The sequence below is a fragment of the Rhinopithecus bieti genome, unplaced genomic scaffold (genome assembly GCF_001698545.2).
Source record: "Rhinopithecus bieti isolate Rb0 unplaced genomic scaffold, ASM169854v2 scaffold_20098, whole genome shotgun sequence".
NCBI classification, from domain to species: Eukaryota; Metazoa; Chordata; class Mammalia; order Primates; family Cercopithecidae; genus Rhinopithecus; species Rhinopithecus bieti.
This window is the reverse complement of record NW_016810571.1, coordinates 3,754,701-3,772,582: the sequence shown is the minus strand read 5'-3', so window position 1 is coordinate 3,772,582 and position 17,882 is coordinate 3,754,701. Positions and strand designations below refer to the sequence as shown.

Here is a 17,882-nt window from a genome sequence, read left to right as displayed (position 1 = left end):
TTTTTTTTGAGACGGAGTCTTGCTCTGCCGCCCAGGCTGGAGTGCAGTGGCCAGCTCTCAGCTCACTGCAAGCTCCGCCTCCCGGGTTCACGCCATTCTCCTGTCTCAGCCTCCCCAGTAGCTGGGACTACAGGCGCCCGCCTCGTCGCCCGGCTAGTTTTTTGTATTTTTTAGTAGAGACGGGGTTTCACCATATTAGCCAGGATGGTCTCGATCTCCTGACCTCGTGATCCGCCCGTCTCGGCCTCCCAAAGTGCTGGGATTACAGGCTTGAGCCACCGCGCCCGGCCGGATTTTAGAAAACTTTTATCTGTCATCATGAGCTTAACACTTGCTCAATATTTAATGGTTTTTCCAATGAGATTTTATGGTGATATTAATGATGTGTTTTTTAAAATATTATTTTAATAAATGGTGTCAACAATTGAAAATCTGTATAACTTGAAAGATCTATATAACCAGTATCTTCTGAATGAGCATGATACCTGGGCTTAAAGTCCATTCAAAGTGCAAAATAGACTAATGGATTTTAATAAGAAATTACAAAAAAAATTTATTGTTATGACTCCAGGTTCCATGTTGCAACTAATCCTTCATAAGTTATTTGTTTTGGTGTATTATCAGAGAAGGAAAAGCTATTACAATATTCTTCCCTTTTCCAAAGATGTGACCATATATCTGTGTGAGGCCAGATTTTATTTGTTTATTTTCACCAAAGATAATATCTTGCAACAGACTGAATACAAAAGCAGATGTGAAAATTCATCTATCTTTTATTAAGCTAGACATTTAAAGGAGTAACAGGCCGGGTGCGGTGGCTTACGCCTGTAGTCCCAGCACTTTGGGCAGATCACTCTAGGCCAGGAGTTTGAGACCTGCCTGGGCAACATGGTGAAACCCTGTCTCTACTAAAAATACAAAAATTAGCTGGGCATGGTGGCATGCACCTGTAATCCCAGCTACTTGGGAGGCTGAGGCACGAGAATTGCTTGAACCCAGGAGGTGGAGGTTGCAGTGAGCTGAGATCATGCCACTACACTGCAGCCTGGGTGACAGAGGGAGACTCTGTCTCAAATAATAAAAAATAAATAAATAAAAGAGTAACAAAAATGTAAAACATTGTCTCTCTTTGCACAGTTTTGTTTTGGAAAAGTAATGTTTCCTAAAACTAGGCTTATATTAATCTAGAACGATTTACTATTTTAAATGACTAATACAAATTAAGAATTTCTTAATTTTAATTTCTGATATATTAAATATTGATAAATACAACCCACCTAATTGAAAGTCTTTAGAGCCCAAGTGTAAAGGGATCCTGAGACCGGGAAGTTTGAGAACCCCTGTTTTAGATGGTTCTGTCTTCCTCTGGGAAAACACTGGAATTAGAGTATGACCACTTACCCAGACTCTGTTTCAGAGGTAAAATGGTTTGTAGAAGAACTCAGAGATGTTGGAGCACACAGTTAATGCGTGTATACTGAGCAAGCACCAGTCTAAGAATGTCACTTAGTATACTTCACAGTTGCCACCTGGAGGTCTTTTCTAACATGAATGATATCTAACATTTGAGTGCTTAGCATGTGGTGGCTGCTCTTCTGTGGGCTTTACTCACTGACCTCCCCTCACAGCCCTAGGCAGCACTGTTACGTGTGGTCCCCATTAAAGAGCAGGAAACTGAGGCACAGATGAATTAAGCAACTTGCCCAACCTGGTACTCTTCCCATCTTTGGATACTTCTAGGGAAGAAATGTTACAATTTTTAGTAATATTGCTATTTAAATAGACTTCTGTCCATTAGCCTGGGATTCTAGATATTAAAACAGATTCAAATTGTAACCCCAGAGGACTTTAAAATGATAAACTTGTCAGTTGGGGACTGCCTACACCGCTTTTATTTTGGGACGATAGCTATCCTTTTAATGTCCTGTTTTCATCGTCTTAGCTGTGTCTCATGCAAAACGACTGGAAGTTGAAAAGCAATAATAGATGCTGAATGGACTTTCATTTTTCTTTGTAATTGCTTGAATAAACAGAAAGAGGAAGGTGCAAGATAAAAGTGGCCAAGTAATCTGCTCTTGAGCTTCTTTGGTCGATCTATTAAAATAGATCAACATTTTTGTTAACTAGTATATCTTGCATTTGTACATCGGTCTCATAATTGGTAGACTAAATGAGGTGCCATAAGAGAAACTAACGTGTATTATATGTCTTTTTGGTTAAAATAACTGAAGAAAATACATAATCACATGCAAAGTCTATTTATCTGAAATATCTGGTGTCCCTGCTTATCTTAACATTATGGCAGGAAAAAAATTCATAAAATAACTGAGTTATTTTAATACCCACTTATGTAATGAGTAGATAAAAAGGGCAAGTCATTCATCTTCTGATACAGTTACAACTTCTGGAAAGTTATAAAAATCGATATTTTAAAAAATGTATTGCACAATATGAAAACACAGCCAAGGCCTGGCGCAGTGGCTCACGCCTGTAATCCCAGCACTTTGGGAGGGCGAGGCGGGCTGATCACAAGGTCAGGAGATCGAGACCATCCTGGCTAACACGATGAAACCCCGTCTCTATTAAAAATACAAAAAATTAGCCGGCAAGGTGCCGGGCGCCTGTAGTCCCAGCTACTCAGGAGGCTGAGGCAGGAGAATGGCATGAACCCGGGGGGCGGAGCCTGCAGTGAGCCGAGATCGCGCCATTGTACTCCAGTCTGGGCAACAAGAGTGAAACTCCATCTCAAAAAAAAAAAAGAAAAAAAAATTCATTTGATTTACATAAAATTCATCCCAAGATTAGACTGAAGAAAAGCTAAAACTGCGAACCGTATTTGTAAGTATGTCGCCGACCTTCTGACAAACTGAACACTTTGCTCATGGTAGTGCCACACATGTGAATAATAGGTTAATTTTATCACCTGCTTTTTCAAGGGTTCTGGTAAGTGGTAGACGATAAGGGGCACCCGTATCTTCAGGCACAAGAGGTATTATAAATACAGAGTTCTCATTTAGAAAATAATTTTTCTGTTTCATCTAGGGGATTCTGTATACCCTAATTGCAATATGATTTGTTAATTTCAACTTCCATATACAAATGCCTTAATTTTAATTTAAGAAAAATAATGTGTTAGTGAGGAATAGTGTAGCCATATCTACATATGTACACATGTATGGCTTGCACATGTGGCTATATCTAAAGATCCTTTAACACAGTGTTATTTTTTGGTGAGTCAGTGTTTTCCTATAGCAAGTCAGCCAGTGTCCATTTTGAAAATTTTGAACCATGGTGTCTGAATGTCATGTGACATTCTTCCCCAGAGAATAAAGCTTGTGATTAGATTGTTTTAAAGTGAATAATGAAACTTAATAAAATAATTTAGAAAAAATCTTAATAATGACATCAACGTCTAACAATCAAGTTTCCACTAAGATTCATTTTTGGATACAGGCAACTAGTAATAACTCATTTCAGGCTGAGATGGGAGGATTGCTTTAGGCCAGGAGTTGGTACAAGAAAAAAAAAAAAATTAGCCAGATGTGATGGCGCACACCTGTAGTCCTAGCAACTCGAGAGGCTGAGGTAGGGGGTGGGGTTGGGCGGGGGAATTGCTGGAGCCAGGGAGTTTGAGGCTACAGTAAGCTGTGATCATGCTGCTGCAGTCTAGCCTGGGTGACAGAGTGAGACTCAAAATAAATAAGAAATAGATTGAACAATATAAAGGAAGTTATTGTAAAAAAGGAAAAGGACTCTAGTAAAGGGAAATGTATTTCCAGATGGAAGACAGGATGTTAAAAATTTGCTGTCTCTTATCAGATTAGGTTTAATGTCATTCTGTGAAAATGCCAATGAATGGGGGATAGAGAAATCTTGACAAAATGGTCTAGGATTTTTCTAGAAGAATTAACAGGCCTGGTGCCTTACATACTCAAATATTTGTGAGTCAGAGAAGGCATGCAATTAGTAAGTAGCAAAGCTAGAATTAGAACTTGGGTTAACCTAGCTTCCTAATATCATGTTGCTTGCACAGAGAGAAATTTGCAAACACCCCCAGAGTGCTTATTCTTTCTGCACTGATTGTTTTTACTTCAACTTTTCTGTCTCATTTCAGGGAAGTATGGCCACGGCTGCATTACCGGAAAGCGGGTCTTCCCTTGCCTTGCGAGCTCTGGGCTGGGGCTCACTGTATGCATGGTGTGGGGTTGGTGTGATTAGCTTCGCAGTCTGGAAAACTTTAGGAGTTCACAGTGTAAGTAACTACAGTCTTGTCGCTGGTATCTAGATGTTTATTCTGCTGACTGTGTTCTAAATTTTCCTGGTTTTCAAATTTATTTGCACGTAGTTTGGTCACTGTCTAGGGAAATGATAACAGAGTACGTGACTAAATTCTTGCTAATAACTACACAGCTTCTTATTACTAATAAATAAAAATTTTGAAGGTGGTAAAACTTCAAATAAATTAAGTAATGACTAATTTATAGCTAATGTTCTATATGAACTGACATTAGGGCAGGTGCAGTGGGTTACGCCCATAACCCCAGCACCTTGGGAGCCTGCGGCAGGCAAATCACTTGAACTCCAAAGTCCAAGACCAGCCTGGGCAATGTGATGAAATCCTGTCTCTACAAAAAAATCAGCTGGGTGTGGTGGCATGCACCTATAGTCCCAGCTACTCGGAAGGCTGAGGCAGGAGGATCACCTGAGCCTCACAGGCTGAGGCTGCAGTGAGCCAAGATCACTGCACTTCAGCCTTGGCAATAGAGTGAGACCCTGTCTCAAAAACAAAATAGAATAAATAAATAAATTGACATTAGCTGTTTGTTCAATAAAATTATTAATTTGGAACAACTTTCTATGCTATTTGACATCATATATATAATCTTTGTAAAAGAGTTAAAGCATTTTAAAATTAATTATTTAAATTATTAATGTGTTATTTACATATTTTTGGAAAAAATCCTAAAAGCTTGTGTGTGTGTGTGTCTATGTTTGTATATATATGTAAAATTTATACCTCAAGCTACAGAGCATTACATTAAGAATGACTGCCTCCTTTTTTTTTTTTTTTTTAAACAACTGGTCGAAAGTTCTGTGGACCGGACCCTTCATGACCGGTGAGAATTGGCAGTAGTTTGAGATAGGTGGCAGTGGTAAAGTTGATGAAAACAGGTTCTTGATATATTTTGAAGGTCAAGTCAGCAAAGATTTGTTGTTGATTGGATGTGGGGTATGAGAAAGAGTGAAGTTGGATGTCATCAAGACTTTTGGCCTGAGCAACTGAAGGATGGGTGGGGAGCAGTGTGAGAAGAGGAGGCATTGGGAGATAATGTCAGGAGCTCGATCTGTGACTTGTGAGGTTGACACATCTGTTTGATAGCGAGATGGAGAGCAAGTAAGCAGTTAGATATAGAAGTTGAGAGTTAGGGGAGAAGTACAAGGTGAAGATTTGAATTTGAGACTCATCAGTATATGGGTAGCATATAAAGCCATGAGACTAGATTAACTCACCAAGGCAGTAAAGGTTGAAAGAGAAGAGAAGAGGTCTGAGGAAGGAACTCTTGGGGACTTCTAAGGTTAAGAGGTTGAGGAATGAGGGGAAAGTACCCTGCTGAAGAGGGAAATCTCCTTGGCCTGGTGACTTAGACACCAGGTGAAGAAAACATTTCAAGGAGAAGCGACTGACTGTTGTATGCTGGTGAGAAGTTACGTAAGATGAGGACTGATAATTCACCGGGTTTGGCAGTGTGACAACCATTGGTGAAATGGTGGAGTAAAGTCTGAGTGATTCAAAAGGGAATGGAGGAGAATCAGAGGCAATGTGTCTAGGTGAGCCTTGAGTTTTGCCACAAAGTGAAGGAAGGAAATGGAGTCATAGCTGGAAAAAAGAATGGGATCAAGAGATAGTTTTTTACTTGTTGTATTTTACGTTGGGAGAATTAACAGCGTGTATATGCTGATGAGAATGATTCAGCAGGGAGGAAGAAACTGGGGCAAGTTGGCAGGGTTGCAGGAACAACCTCGTAGGCATTATTGAGCTTTTCCTATTTAGTTTAATCTTAAACAAACATAAACATTGCTGTGCTTTTCACTCAGAATACACTGATAGACAGATGATGGTGCTTTTCTCCTAGTCTAACCTTTGTTTTAAATTTTATTTTATTTTGACTTTTTGGAGACAGGGTCCTCCTCTGTCGCCCAGGATGGAGTGCAGTGGTGCGATCTCAGCTCACTGCAGCCTCTTGGGCTCAAGCAACCCTCCCACCTCAGCCTCCTGAGTAGCTGGGACCGCAGGTGCATATGCCACTATGCCTGGGTACTTTTTTTTTATTTTTTGTAGAGATGAGGTCTCACTATGTTGCCCAGGCTTGTTGCGAACTCCTAGACTTAAGTGATCTTCCGCCTCAGCCTCCTGAGTAGCTGGGACCGCAGGTGCATATGCCACTATGCCTGGCTACTTACGAAAATTTTTTGTAGAGATGAGGTCTCACTATGTTGCCCAGGCTGGTTGCGAACTCCCTGGACTCAAGTGATCTTCCGCCTCAGCCTCCCGAAGTACTGGGATTAAAGGTGTGAGCCACTGCACCCGGCCCTCACCTTGATTTTCGAGTTGACTTTGCTGGCTAGTCATTGTTTGTAATACTAAATTAGAGATTGCTTGAAAAGACAGAAAATCTGTGACTGAAGATTTTTCATGATTTTTGCTCTTAACCTCAATTTTGCTTTTGACCAATATAAAACCGCTTTTTCCATTTTAGGCATTGTACAGACATTTTAGACGTAGCAGATTATTTAATCTTCATAATAACTGTCTAGCAGATATTAATATCCCCCATTTTATAAATGAGGAAATTGGGGCTCAAAGAGGTTAAATCACTTGCCCAAGGTCACATAGCTTGTAACTGGCAGTGTCAAGATTTAAACCCAGGTCTGAATCTTCAGATTATTAAGTAGTACTTAGTAATAAAGTTATTAAGCTTCCAGTTTCTATAAAAATGACAGTCTGCTAGCACTTTACATGAACTGTGTGGAACTGATATGTGGTGTTTGCAGTGCTGAGTAATGTGGGTCACAAACTTAGTAAAATGTTAAGGTATTTGAAAATACAAATAGTCTCACTTAGAACAGTCAATCCCAGTTTTCATAAACCAATAAAATTAGGTTATCTGAATTATACACTTGATAATTCAATGTTTATGGGCTAGAATAATCCAACTGTGCTAGAGTAATCCAATTTTTTATTCATAATTATTATGGAATTTCATTTCACATAGAACACATACATTAAATATAAACATACATTTGTATTTCACACAGTGGTATATCATTTAATCAGAGGTTCCAAAGAAGGAGAGGTATTGGAAGCTATGTTGTTACCAAACAAAGCAGATACGTTTGCCCAGCATTGAAGATGGGTAGAATGTGAACTTCTTTGTTTTTTGGCATTAATACAAGGATTGCTGCCTAAAGAGGATATTTTGGGGAGAAAAATATTTTCTGGTTGGTACTACTGAATATAAGAATATGTGGAATCCTTTTATATTGCATCTTTATGTCATCCAGTGATAAGCAGGAAATATCTACTCAGTCTCTGCTGCGTACCTGGGATGAGGTTAGGTGCTGAGACCACAAGGAAAGACAGAGTTCCTGACATCTTTATGTCTAACTAAAAAGAGAGACTGCATATACACTCTCTCTACATATAGATCATTAGGCATATCAGTTTGATCTCCATGTCTGAGAAGGCCCACAGAAAAATGAACCCACTGATACCTTTTCAAGGACACATCTTTTAAAGGCAGTAGTGTTTGCTAATTTGCTGGTTTGTTCATTCTAAAGTCATTTGTGGGCTTCCCCTGAGCCATACACTGTGCTAAGACAGGGCTACCCTGTAAAGTGGTAAGCATTTCCTGTTGACTTTCTAAGCAAATTCTTATGGTATGACCCTGCTCTGAGGCTTGCAGACAGCAATGTGATATATTCAGCTCAGCATTTAGAGAGTTTTGATGATAATTATGAGGTTACCCTGAGTCCAGTAAGAACTTCTCTCACTGTGTATGTACTGTCTCATCTTTGTATGACTAAGAAAACAGTCTCAGTCAGAAAATGTTGAACAGAGATGGTCCAAGTCTTTGCACTCAATAAATAATTGAGATGATCATTCTAGATAAATGCACGTAAATCAAAATCAACTCCAGTGTTAAATAATTGTAAGTAGCTGTCTTGAATTGTATTAAATCTCTGATAGAAACCCAGTTCCAATACAAAAGAGTGCCATCTAATGGCTAACCTAGAGCATCTTGATGAAAGTCCTTGTAGTTCCTATTTTAATTCACAGCTACATCTGCTGGCCTAATAGGGAACATGTTTAAAATGCTTAAAGTGAAACTTCAGTTTCTTAGAAGTATTTTGGTTTTATTGTTTGTTTATTCATAATTATTCTGCAATTTCATTTCACATAGAACACATAATAACATTAAATATAAACACATGTGTATTTTACACAGTGGTGTATCATTTAATCAGAGGTTCTAAAGAAGGAGAGGTAGGAGAAGATGTTGTGTTAGACCAAGGCAGGTAAGTTTGCCCAGCATTGACAATGGGGAGAAATCAGTGCCAGTTCAATATCTACCCTGCTCCCCTGCCCAGCCTGGCCAGCAAGCACAGCTTGACTATCAGTTTGTGTTCATCAATTAATTTCAAATATGCTATTTTATTATTTGATTATAATTAAGATAGCACTAATTTTATCACAATAACTTAATTGTGGAAAGAAAGATGAACGTTTCCTTTGGGTTTGTAGTCTCCTAAATCAGCTGTGTACATGATCATGAGAATGCACGCTGGGGCACTACGATGAGGCCGAGTGAGTGCATGCTGGGGTACTATGATTCGTTTGTTTTATCAGGACAGATAGTTTAAGTTTGGAGAATAGTTGAGGCAAATGCTCTAAGGAACTCTTGTACTAAGTGGTAATTCCCAAACTATCAAAGAAGAAAAAGAAACCTTGCTGTTTACGTATAGTTATTTACATGTAACTCAAGAGCAGTGACTTTTAAACTTTTTTACCTTTTATTATTTATAGTAGGTGTTGATACTTGAAGGATTCTGAAGAGGTTTCCGTTATTTATAGGTAGACTACCTTGACTTTTTTCCTCCCCTTAGAAGGAGAAACATGAAATACCTAAATAATTCCTAGTTGGTATGATTAGAACTTTTATCAAGGGAGTATGCTCTATGTCTGTGGACCTGTGCTTATGTTTGTAGGGAGGTGGTTATCTCAAAGGACTGGCAGAATTACCATTGCTAACCTTTACTGGGGCTTCTAGAGAATGCATTCATGATGCCTAGTATAGTAGGAATTTACAGATAATTTATAGTTCTTGTCCTCACAGGAGCTGAAACCTCAATTGTAATAAAACTATCAGCAAAATGTTCTTAGTTATTGTGAAATACTTTAAATTGTCCAGTTATTTAACTTTTAAAATTAATGTATAAATGAAGGGAGTTTTTGATTTGTTTTTTACCCCTTTACCATGGGATAAGAAGTATTTGTTAGCTGGGCAGTGGCTCATGCCTGCAGTCTCAGCACTTTGGGAGGCTGAGGCAGGAGGATTGCTTGAGTCTAGGAGTTTGAGACCAGCCTAGGCAACATAGCGAGACCCTGTTTTTACAAAAAAAGTTTAAAAAATTAGCCAGGCATGGTGGCACGTGCCCGTAGACCCAGCTACTCAGGAGGCTGAGGTGTGGGAGGAGCACTTGAACCTGGCTGGGAGGTTGAGAGTGTAGCAAGCCAAGATCACACCACTGCACTCCAGTCTGGGTGACAGAGACCCTGTTTAAAAACAAAGAAACAAACAAAAAACAGTATTTATCTTTATATATATTGAGGACCATTTTATTCAAAAAAGAAAAAAAAGACAGACTTGGGTATTTTTTGTAAAAATATGTACTCGTTTAAAAAAAAAAAAAATCAATGTGGAAAAGTACAAAAAAAAAGCAAAAATCACCAGAAATTCTACTAAGTTGTAATCATAATTACAGTAGAAACATCATTTTGGACAATCTTGTGTAGGCATATTCATAGAATTGTATAGAAATGCTGTTTTACTGCCTGCTACTCTGGAATCTTTTTTCACTAAACAGTCACAGGAACATCTTTGCACAGCAGAGTATATAAATCTCCATCACTTTTAATCACTGTATGGAACGCTATTGTGTATTATAATCTATTTAATCAGTCTCCTGCCAATGGCATTTAGATTGTAATTTTTCACTATTAAATACCATAGGGAATCAGTAGGCATACATCTTGTTGCACAAGATGTTATTGTTTGTTGAGTCAAAGTGCATTTTTTAAATGTTTTTGATATTTGTTGCTAACCAGCCCTCCAGAAAAGTTGATACAAAATGCATAAAAGTTTCCTGGCATCCTTGCCCTGCTTGCCTTGCCTCTATTACTCTGAAACTTTGCTAATCTGATTGATAGAAAATAATCCAGTCCCACCCCCAACTGTCTTTCTTCCTGTATTTCTCCTGAGTCCTTGCTGCTAGAAAGGCTTTTATGGAAGTGACTTGTGATTGGAGTCTTGCACAGCTTTCCAGGGCCCCGTCTTGTCTCCTCGTCTGCTGATAGATGTTGCTGCTTTTTCAAGAGCCCAGACCTCCTTTTCTTTAAAAAACAAAAAGTAAAACATGTAAGTAAAACAGATATATTTTAAATATGTCTCTATAAATGGACATTGTACTTTCCTATTATAAGAGAGAATCTTTAAGGGAAGTAAAATTGTATCTTTCCTCTAGGACAGTATTGGATGTACTCTAATAAAATGTATTTTCTCCAATTCTTTTTTGTAGCTGCTCCTACGTATAGTTTTGTTTTGTTTTGTTTTGTTTGTTTGAGATGGAGTCTCGCTCTGTCGCCCAGGCTGGAGTGCAGTGGCGTGATCTTGGCTTACCGTAAGCTCCACCTCCCAGGTTCACACCATTCTCCTGCCTCAGCCTCCTGAGTAGCTGGGACTACAGGCGCCCACCACCACTCCTGGCTAATCTTTTTGTATTTTTTTAGTGGAGACGGGGTTTCACCGTGTTAGCCAGGATGGTCTCGATCTCCTGACCTCGTGATCCGCCCACCTCGGCCTCCAAAGTGCTGGGATTACAGGCGTGAGCCACCCCGCCCGGCCGCTCCTAGGTATAATTTTTATGATAATATTTAGGCTCACTTCTGAGTAACCTTGTGACCAACTGGAAGGCCTTAGCTAATAATTATAATCAAATTTCTTTTGGCTCCTTGCTAATTTGTTTCACTGGTAGTCTGGTGTTTCTCTTACAAGTATATTTATTCCTACTTTATTTTTACCTGTTCATCTCGAAGCAGCGTTGTAGAGTGACTGCTAGAACCCCATATGTAAATAGTAAAACTGTGAAAAAGCTTAGAAATATTTAACTCTGACGATCTCTAAGGAGGGAAATAGACTTTAAGTGCTGTGTACTTTCATTGGCTTGGATCAAAGATTAAAAGCAAACCTGAGTCTCTTGGCCAATTGTTTAATGGCAGCCACTTCTGAGGGATCTGCAGGGGAAGTCTGAGAAGCGGCTGAAACATTTCCCTCTGCCTCCTTGCTTAATCTAATTTCAGTGTTTCCAGAGATCTCTACCAGCTTCTGCCCCCAGGAAGCAAGCCTCAATTTCTTATTCTGATTACCATACGTCAGCGTATTCGGCCTCGTTTCCACTTCTTCTTAGTGCTCACTAGAACTCCCAGAACAGTCATCACGATCCTGCAGAGGTAGTTCCACCTGTCACACTCTTGGGCCTTCAAACAGCTTGAGGACTGAGGAATATTTTCCCGGAATCATTTTTAAATGAATTGGAAGTAGCACTGCACATCAGTGAGTAAGTTCAAGTCAGAGGTGACAAGAACATCTCTATAACCCTTTTCCCCATTCTATTGCAGCTCTAATAGGCTTAACATCGTAGTGGAGAGAGGCACTTGATGTATATGTGGACAAGCAGTTTAGTGACAGAGAACCCAAATCACAGGGACTTGTTCTGTTTAAGGTGGGAGATAATGACCAATGTACTTTTTTAAAAAGCCAAGCAGGTGAATCAGCTGTTTTGGCATATTTCCAAAATACCTCTTTCAAAACCCACCAGTTTCCTTGTATAAGTAAAATAGGGCCCCAAGCATTTTATCAAGTGGGAATGTGTGACAAGGACTAGGACAAATCAGCTCTGCCATAAAAGCTTTTTTGTTCTCAGACTTGACACAGATCAGACTTCATCACCTCAATAATGTTCCCAGCCATATCCCACAGGAGGAAGGTAGCCTTGATTTCACTTGGATTTTCTTTTTCTTTGTCCTTAATTCTTAGACTGAGCTTACAAAATTGGGCACACATGAGCAGATCTCTCTAAATAAAGCATTGTGAACTGGAGATCTGATAGCATTTGCTTCCCCCTTAAGCTCCGTTTTAAAAGCTACTTATGATTGATTAGTCACTTACAAATATCTAAAACTGTGGGATAGTGCTACATTAATATACGGTTGATATGTACAGTTTGTAAGTATTCACTTACGAGTATATCAGAAAATGATGTTCTCTGAAATGGATTTTTCTACCTGAAATGCTTCTAACAATTTTAAGAAGAAATCATTTTCTAATGTGCTATATATTTTTCCACTATGTAAATTGTGCTGAACATAACTTTTTCTTAGTGACTCAGATCTATCATTTATTGTTTGCTTCTTATACTGAGAGATTCTAGGCTTTTATAGTCATTCCTTCATTCTTTTTATGAGTTTTCTCGATTCCAGTTTGGCTCTTGTGACTTCCGACTGTCCCATTTACTTGTGAAATACTGCTGCTTTATTTTACACAGTTATGCTTAAGGTTCTTTTTTTTTTTTTTTTACCCCCTCTCATCTCTTCTCCTTTACAGGTTCCAGCCACTCTGATGCCTTCATTTACACCCTGAGCTCTAGGCTCATGGGCCCACTTGACTGGACACAGGTGCTTGGATGACCTGCAGGCATCCCATGTGTCCCTCAGTGAACTGTCATTTGTCCCCAACTACAACCTACTCCTGAGTCATTCTCCCTGTGAATAGCAGCATCACCCACAAAGCTGCGCAGAGAGAAAAGCCAGGTGGCCATTCCTGACCACACTCTTTCTCACCCCTGCATCTAATCAGTCACCAAACCTTGCTTTTCCCCGACCCCCACAGCCACTATAGTTGATGGCACCTTCTTGCTTCAAGGTGATTTGGACAGCTGTCTCTGTTCTCCCTGCCTCCCCGCCTTGCCTCTCTGCAGCACTTTCTCCACCCTTCTGCCAAAGCGCTCTGGCCTTCACTTTCTCTGGACTTACCATGCACATTGCCTTTCTTCCTGTTACCAGGGATAAAATGTCGATGCTGTTGCCAGAGGCCCACCCCTGCCATTTGGGCATTAGATCCTGCCCCTTATCATCTACAAGGGACCTTGCCCCCATCGTTATCCTCAGCCTTAGCTGATTGTCACGTGTTCCTTCTCTGCTGCGGTGTGTACAGACATGCTCTAGTTTATCCCACCTCTAGAAGTTCTCTCTAGATATTCCTTAACCTCCTCCAGCTACCAGCCCATTTGTCTGCTCCCCATTACACAAAAAAACTTCCTGAAAGAGTTGTCTGTGGTCACTGCCTCCACTTCCTCCCCTTCCTGCTCTCAGTCCAGCTCCTTGCCCCAGTGCTGCGCTGGAACTGCTATTAAGGTTGCCAGTGCCCTCCTTGGTGCCAGATCTTACTTTATCCTCTGTTACTTGCCCTCCCAGCAATGTTTGGCACAATGGAACCCCAACCCCCACCTCCTGAAACACTGTGGCTTCCAAGATACCTTCGACCTCACTGGCCAGTTTGCCTGTTTCTTGTGCCAGCCCCTCCCCTGGCCAGCCTCTCAACATCAGTGTCCAGTAGCTCCTACTTAGACTCTTCTGTCCTCAGCCCCTTGAGTCTTTCGTCCAGTCCCTGCCATGTTAAAACAAACAGTACAATCTGATGCCATCCAGAGATATAGCCCCAGTCCTGACCTTCAGATTGGCCTCTCAGCTTCGTATTGTGCGCCCTCACAAGTATGTCACAAAGGCGTGTCACATGACCCATGTCCCATCTAGAGTGTTTGATTTCCTCACTTTGTTCCCAACTTGCTCCTCCCTTGGTTTTCCCCATTTCATAAATGCCACCATCATCCCATCCTTCCACTTCAAACCAAAAACTTCGATGAGAATCCTCTTAGATTCTCTCATTTCCCTTCATTCCCTTCATCTGATGCATGCAAGTCCTGCTTGTCAGCTCTGCTGCTGAACATGGCCTACCTCCTTCATCTCTCCCCATCCATTCCTCTCTTGCCTAGTGTTTTAAGTTGCCTGTCCAGTTTCCCGGCCTCTTCCTTATTCCCTTAGAATTTTTTTCTCCACATAGCAGCCAGAGATATTTTTAAAATGTAAGTCAGATCATGCTCCTTCCTTCTTTAAAACCCTTCAGTGGCTTCCTGTTGAAGAAGGTTTACATGATGTAGCCCCACCAACCTCACTGACCTCATCTTGAGCCACCACAATTGCCCACCTCATCTGTCCCCACTGCACTCCAGCCCTGCCAGCCTTCTTATTCCTTCAGCACACAGGCCTGTTCCTGCCTAGGGCCTTTATTCTAGCTTTGCCTAGGAAACTCCTTCCCCCGGTCCTTGTATCACTGGCTCTTTGCTGCTGTCCAGGGTTTCAACTCAAACTTAATTCACCTCCTCAGAGCAGCTTCACCAGATGTCTTCATTCCCACCACCCAGTTACTCTCTGAAATTATCCTATTTTCTTTTCTTTGTAGCACCTATTGCAAAATGAGATGATATTGACTATTGTCTTGTTTTATCAGTCTTCACAAAAAGAATGTAAATTCTGAGAGTAGAGACTTTTATCTTGGTCGTTATATCCTCGCACCTGTAACAGTGCCTAATGCATTGTAGGTGTTTAGTAAGTATTTATTGAATGCAATCTGATCACATCACTTCTACCATTTCATTTCAGTGGCTGTCTCTCTCTCTCTCTTTTTCTTTTCTTTCTTTTTTTTTTTTTTTTTTTTCTGACAGAGTCTCTCTCTGTCACCCAGGCTGGGGTGCAGTGGCACAATCTTGGCTCACTGAAACCTCTGCCTCCTGGGTTCAACAATTTTCCTGCCTCAGCCTCCTAAGTAGCTGGACTACAGGCGTGCACCATCACACTCGACTGATTTTGGTATTTTTTGTAGAGACGGGGTTTCACCATGTTGGCCAGGCTGGTCTGGAATGCCTGAACTCAAGTGATCCACCTGCCTCGGCCTCCTGAGGTTTTTGGATCAAAACAGGTGTAAGTCACCACCCCCGGCCTAATGAATTTTAATTTCTTTGCTTTCCATGTTTTATGCCACATTATAAGTTTTCCTTTTTAATGATTAACACAAGTGGCTCTTTTACATTGCATCAAAAATTATGTATAAGATGCTTTCAAAGAACAAAAATGTGATTGGGATTATTTATTAGAAGAGCTTGCCAATTCATTTCATATTTAAATACCATAAACAGGAAGTTGATCCCAGCATTGCTCTTTGAATTGACTTTTTGCCTTTATTCTATCCTTTGTGGCCCTCTGTCTTTCCTCCAGTTTTCCCAGTATTGCTGACAAAGTGAAATATTTTCATGTGCTGGGATTTGCAGAGACCCCCACATGAGAATTACTGAGCAATAGAATTAGAGCCCACTTATTTATTTTGAAACTACAATTTGCATTCTATGATTTTTCAAATCACAAAGAAGACTTTCAAAATAATTGTGTTTATATAATGTTCCCCTTGCATGCTGGTGAGTTTATGGCCTATTTCAGATCAGCTTATAATAATTAACACTGCTTTCATTGTATCCCTTTTCCCCCCTTAAACCAAGGGTTTTGTGTGTTGATTATTTTTTAAAGGTTTCCAAAGAACAAAACATTTTAAATAACTTTAAAGGATAAAAATAGTCTTTCTGCCACTGCATATTTGTTCTCATGCATTTCTAACACTGTAATAGGTTTTTGTATTTGTTTTGTTTTTTAATGTTTTAACTTGGTAAAAGTGGGTATTGGCTTTGAAAGTAGCCACAAAATCTGGTAGCATATCCAAAGCTTTACTTGAAATATATGCATCAACTTTCTGAAGATGCCCCAGTGGGTGCCACTTTTACTTACCCTCATTTTACTTACCCTCATTTTCAGAACTCTCTCTAAGGTCTGTAGCGCCACCTTTCTGTCACTCTCACCTTTTAGCCCACTCTCCAGCCTTACTCACTCAGCTCTATGGCTACTCACTCTTTTCTACTACATTTACCACATCCCTATTCATGTGCCCAGCTCTGTTCTAGAGGACAGGAATATGCTGGTAAATAAAAGGTGATCCTTCTTGCAGTGGCACATTCATAAGTATTTTACATTTAATTGTGTGTGATAAATCCTATAATGGAGAGAGGTACAAAGTACAGTGATGAAATAGGCTTTTAGAAAGCCAGTACTGCTTAGGGGACTGGCAAAGATTGGTGAGAGAATGGAATATCAGAACTGGACTCCCAGAGAGGAAAAGGAGGATTTGAGAGCTGGGTGTGAGTCCAGGTGAAAGGAATAGTGACTTAGTGGCAACCGTTCTTGGCCCAGGGACTTGATGCTTGTTTTCATTTCCTGCTTCCTCCCTCCTAAGTGGTACAACCAAAAGTACTGAGGTGTAATCCTGCCATTAGCTATAATACTGTACTGTGGTTTGAATAGATCATTTGAGTCAGGTTTTCAATTCAGAAGGAATAATGAGCCAGCTAAGATAGGAAGTCACTAGGGAGCTGTCTAGCTATACTTGGCTTTCCACATCTTTGAGTAGACCTAAATCTGCTCTGGAGGTCACATACATCTCTTTGTCTTTGTTAGTGCTTTCCTTTTTTATCTCAAGACTTATTGTAAATAAAAAAGCTGCTTTGTTTGGTGTGTTTTATTTTGAACAGTTTTTTTCCCCTCAAGGTTGATTTAATTGTGGCTAAGGGGAAAACTGAAGAGGCAGCTATTATAGAGATTGTATTTCTGAAGAGGTTCAAATTCTAGAAAGAAAATGACTATAGAAAGTAGCCATGCAGCAAAGAGTCTTTATGTCCTTGAATTTCATGTTCAAGAACACTTATCTTGGAAAATGACTTGACTGGTGAAAGGAATCATTACAGGTGGATGGGGGGAACAGGCACCAGGTTAAAACATTTCAAGTTATGACCGAGATAAAAGAAATGACAGCTATCAAAAGTTGTTGCTTTTAAAGGATTCCTGTAAAACACTGGCCACCATTAAATAAAGATGACCCTTTTAAAACTGCAGTTTTTAATTTGACAAATGTTAACCATAAATCTGACCACCAGTGCTAAGAGGATTCATGTACCTAGTGCTCTTACTATTTGGTGTGTCATGGAGTTTGTGGCTCTGTCATCTGAACAGGGTATGTGATCCCTACTGATAGGGAAAACACAGCCAGGAGGTCACCCTGAAACAGGATGTCAGGAACTCAGCTGATGGCACACCTTTCCCACCCTCACCAAGTCCTTTGCTTATTGTTCCCCTCCTCCTGGACTGCCTTTTTTCTTCTTTTGTTGAGACGGAGTCTCGCTCTGTCACCCAGGCTGGAGTGCAGTGTCATAAACTCGGCTCACTGCAACGTCCGTCTCCTGGGTTCAAGCAGTTCTCGTGCCTCAGCCTCCTGAGTAGCTGGAACCATAGGCACACACCACCACGCCCGGCTAATTTTTGTATTTTTAGTAGAAATGGGGTTTCACTATGTTGGCCAGGCTGGTCTTGAACTTCTGACCTCAAGTGATCC

General features: G+C 40.3%; 1 protein-coding gene and 1 long non-coding RNA gene across 6 annotated transcripts in view; one reads left to right on the top strand and one right to left on the bottom strand.

The window, feature by feature from the left end:
* Positions 1 to 17,882, top strand: part of TMEM242 (transmembrane protein 242) — a 34,184-nt gene that overhangs the window by 3,698 nt on the left and 12,604 nt on the right. For 2 of the 4 annotated variants that reach the window (XM_017892387.1, XM_017892388.1), the window contains exon 3: positions 4,115 to 4,252. In XM_017892387.1, coding sequence (XP_017747876.1) covers positions 4,115 to 4,252 — 138 coding nt within the window. Of the gene's footprint in view, positions 1 to 4,114; positions 4,253 to 10,541; positions 10,698 to 17,882 lie in introns of those variants that run through there. The other 2 variants (XR_001889260.1, XM_017892389.1) reach the window with 2 other exon arrangements.
* On the bottom strand, positions 10,581 to 15,077 carry LOC108542392 (uncharacterized). 2 transcript variants are annotated; one of them, XR_001889261.1, is made up of 3 exons: positions 13,873 to 15,077; positions 11,705 to 11,881; positions 10,581 to 10,672 (listed from the first exon to the last, which is right to left on the bottom strand). It is a non-coding gene; the product is annotated as an uncharacterized LOC108542392 (long non-coding RNA). The 2 variants fall into 2 exon arrangements; XR_001889262.1 differs by having other exon boundaries at positions 11,705 to 11,833.